A 3,293-nucleotide genomic window follows, 5' to 3' on the forward strand; every position below is an offset into this window, starting at 1 on the left:
AGACAGACCCATTAGTTCAGAGCCCCCATCAAATTTACACAGGAGCCCTCCCTGCCAGGTGCTCTTGCCTGAGTTCCACTTCAACCCCTCACCTACCTTTCAAAGGCAGCTACACCCGTTCTATGCTTACTCTGACCTCCAATTCTGTCATCTCCACATCAGCTCAAACCCAGTCTCCCCAATGCTTGTTACTCTGCTGAGGGCCTCCCACAGTGCTCTGAAGGAGCTGGATACCACACTTATTCCCTCAGAGCAGGACTGGAGGCTCTTCCCTGGCAGCTGGGCTTCTCTGTGGGACTTAGGGCACTTTGCTTCCTCCCTGGGGCCTCAGTTTCCCTGTCTGTACAATTGGAAGGCTGGACCAGATGGTTTCCAAGGGTGCTCAACTCTCAGGCCCCATGACCTAGATGCCCAATGTGCCTCACTCTTGTACCTTGAGGGCCTTTGGGGCCAGGGGTGTCTAGGGGTGGTAGGAGTGACGCCCTCCTCAGGCAGGGGCTGTCCCTACTGCAGAGACCAGGAAAGGGAGTTAACCAGGTGTGGTGACAGAGATGGGTTTTTGGAGAGGAACTCTGCCTGGGAGGGGGAGAGGATACCAGGTCACCCAACCCCCACCCAATTCCAAATCCTTCCTAAAGGCAGGGGTTGGCTTAATGTTATAAAGCCCCAATTGGCATCATGTCATCTCCTCTCTAAAACCTTTGTTGGCTCCTCAGCAGGGCATAGGCAGTGGGCTGCATTTTGCCATTTAAAGTTTCTGGGCCCCAGTGCAATTGCTTTTCCTAGCTCGTGCTCAAAATGTGTCTTTCAGCCAGGCTGCTGGCATTTCTATCTCAACATCCCTCTGCTCATACCACCTCAGGGCCTTTGTTCATAGACCCCCTTCCTGGAGTTTGACCTTTCACACCCTCCAAGCCTTGGCTCACGGATCATCCTCTGCCTGGCCTCAGCTGCCTCTGGGTTTCTTTTCTCCATACCCTTTATCAGGATCTTTGCAGACATGACAGGAATTTCTGTTTGAGTTCTAATCTGCTTTTCTAGCTCCTGAATGAAACCAAGTTCAGCTTATACATTTCTGTGCACTCCTCACTGCCCAGCATGGTACCTGCACATTGTCGATGCTGAGGAGGTTTTGAGAGAGGCTCTCAGTTGAAGCTAAGGAAGTGGTGGTGCTGGAACCTTTCCCTTGGCTGGAGGCTGGGGAGCTACATGAGTGAACCTCCCCAGTCACCTCAGATGCCCACATCCCATCTCTCTAGAGACCTGCCCATCACCCAGGCCCTGAGACCTTGGAGGATGGAGTCTGTGGCACTGGGAGTAGCAAGCCTGGGGATCTGGCTCTGACTCACCCAGTATGTGTGGGGTTCTCCCCTGACTCATTTCCCTTCTAGTGGTCTGAGCCCATGGAAGGGAGACTCAGGTCCTTCCTCTGCTCAAAGTTGCTCTTGGGAATGGTCCCAAAAGTTGTAGGCTGAAGCACTGACTCATACATGGGTATAATGACTGATGGGTTCTGAGGCCACAATTCTTATGCTTTCACTGAAGGAAGAATGCTGCAGTGGTGGGATTTCTGGCATTGTGACTGAGAGGGGACACATCCTAGCACCCTTCAGAAGGCAAACTGTCATCCAGTCTCTGCTGGGGTCAGCCACCAATGCCTGGGCCAGGGAGGTGTGTCAGGGGTTACCCAGAGCTGTCTGAGGGACAAGCCCCTGTTGGAGCACAGGATATGGAGAGGCACCAGCCCTGACTCTAGGAGGCTGAAGAGTGGGTGGTCCTGTCTGTCACCAATCAAGACTTCTCAGTGAGGAGAGAGGAGAGAGAAAAAGACAGGAGGGGGATGAGGACAGGAGGAAGGTGGCGATGAAGAAGCCAGACAGAAAATGCATCTGTGGACAAGGGCAGTAGGAGCAGGAACTGAGCTGGGAGGCAGCTGGAGGAGACCAGAGGAGGCTGGAGGAGGTGGAGGCTGAGGTGCCTGTGCCCCATCCCCCCCAGCATAGGGTGGGGCAGGGTAGCTCCCTCCCCATTTCTTGCTTTTCAGCACTCCCCATTCCTGGCCTGGGTGGCTGAGGCTGGGGTACTTTTCATCACTGGGTGTCCTTTGGGCACCATGTGGTCACAGAAAGCCTATTGGGCTCAGGGAGCTCAGACAGCGTTGAAGGGGCTCCACTGGGTGTGGAGAACAATCCTACATGGTGCCATGCCCTGGGCAATCCCTCTCTGGGGCCAAGCTCAGGAAACCAGAGCCCATATAACCCTGAGATGGAGAGCGTCTCTCCCGGGTGGAGTTCCCAGAGACCCCAGCCTGGGGTGGCAGGAGCACAGCCTCCTTGTTTCCTAGTCTGGAGGCCACTTCTGGGACCCATCCCTTTTCTATATCTAAGGAACCCTCCACAGCTCCTGCCAGTCTGGGTTGGGGTCTCAGGTCCCTCACTTACCTGCAGATGCTGGTTCTGCCAACATAGCCAAGGTCAAAGCCAAGGCCAGGACAGGGGCTGGGATTCGGGGCCGAGGATCTGCGTGCATTGCAGCGGGCTGGCAGCCGGACTTGAGCGCCAAAGTCTCCAGTTGAGAGAACTCGGCTCTTCTGGTGTGGGCTGGGGCTCCCAGTGCACATAGTCTACTTAACTCTGGGGGCGGAGCAGCAGCCCAACCAGCACTCGGATTTCAGGCCCGGGCTCCCTGCCTGTCCCCACCCCCCCCACCCCCCGCTTCGCCCCCCCAACAACCTTCTTAAAGGGCCCATGCTAGGCTACTCCTTCCTATGGAGGGGTGAGTGGACCCTTACAGCTCAGTCAGACCCAGACCCCACCCTGAATATTTGGGACCAAGTCCCAGAAGAGATTAGACCTATATGAATTAGGGTGGCCCAGTTACTTTTCTTCCTTTTGCCCTTGCAAGGATTGGAGGCAAGGTCTCATATTAGGGCTAGGAGGAAGGACCCCACCCCACATACTGCTTTTGGGCCTCTTTGCTTCTGAGGTCACCTCAGGATTCCATTTGGGCAGAGAGGCATCACCCTGGGTCCTACACCTGCTCTATGCCCACTGGTGTTGCAACCTTGACCTTCCCCACTCTGCAGATCCTCAGTTTTCTAATATGTAGAGGAGAGATGTCCTACACTCACCCAAAAGGCAGGAGGGGTTCTCAATTCCGTGGTATCATTTGCCTTAGAATAGCCTTGCAAGGTGGGTAGAACCACCCCTTTCCCCATTTCATGGAATAGGAAACAGGCTGAGAGCAGGAAGTGGTTCTTTCAAGGACCCCAGGTGGAGATTAGGTCCCTGACC

General features: G+C 54.9%; 1 protein-coding gene across 1 annotated transcript in view; it reads right to left on the reverse strand.

Annotated features, from left to right (window-relative positions):
• CSPG4 (chondroitin sulfate proteoglycan 4) overlaps window positions 1-2,622 on the reverse strand; it is a 36,169-nt gene extending 33,547 nt beyond the window's left edge. The window contains exon 1 of the mRNA XM_006087905.3: window positions 2,442-2,622. Within this exon, the coding sequence (XP_006087967.1) occupies window positions 2,442-2,529 (88 nt within the window). The 5' untranslated portion in view covers window positions 2,530-2,622. The remainder of the gene's footprint in view (window positions 1-2,441) is intronic.
• Between the last annotated feature and the right edge of the window lie 671 nt (window positions 2,623-3,293).

The sequence above is a fragment of the Myotis lucifugus genome, unplaced genomic scaffold, assembly GCF_000147115.1.
Source record: "Myotis lucifugus unplaced genomic scaffold, Myoluc2.0 scaffold_41, whole genome shotgun sequence".
NCBI lineage: Eukaryota > Metazoa > Chordata > Mammalia > Chiroptera > Vespertilionidae > Myotis > Myotis lucifugus.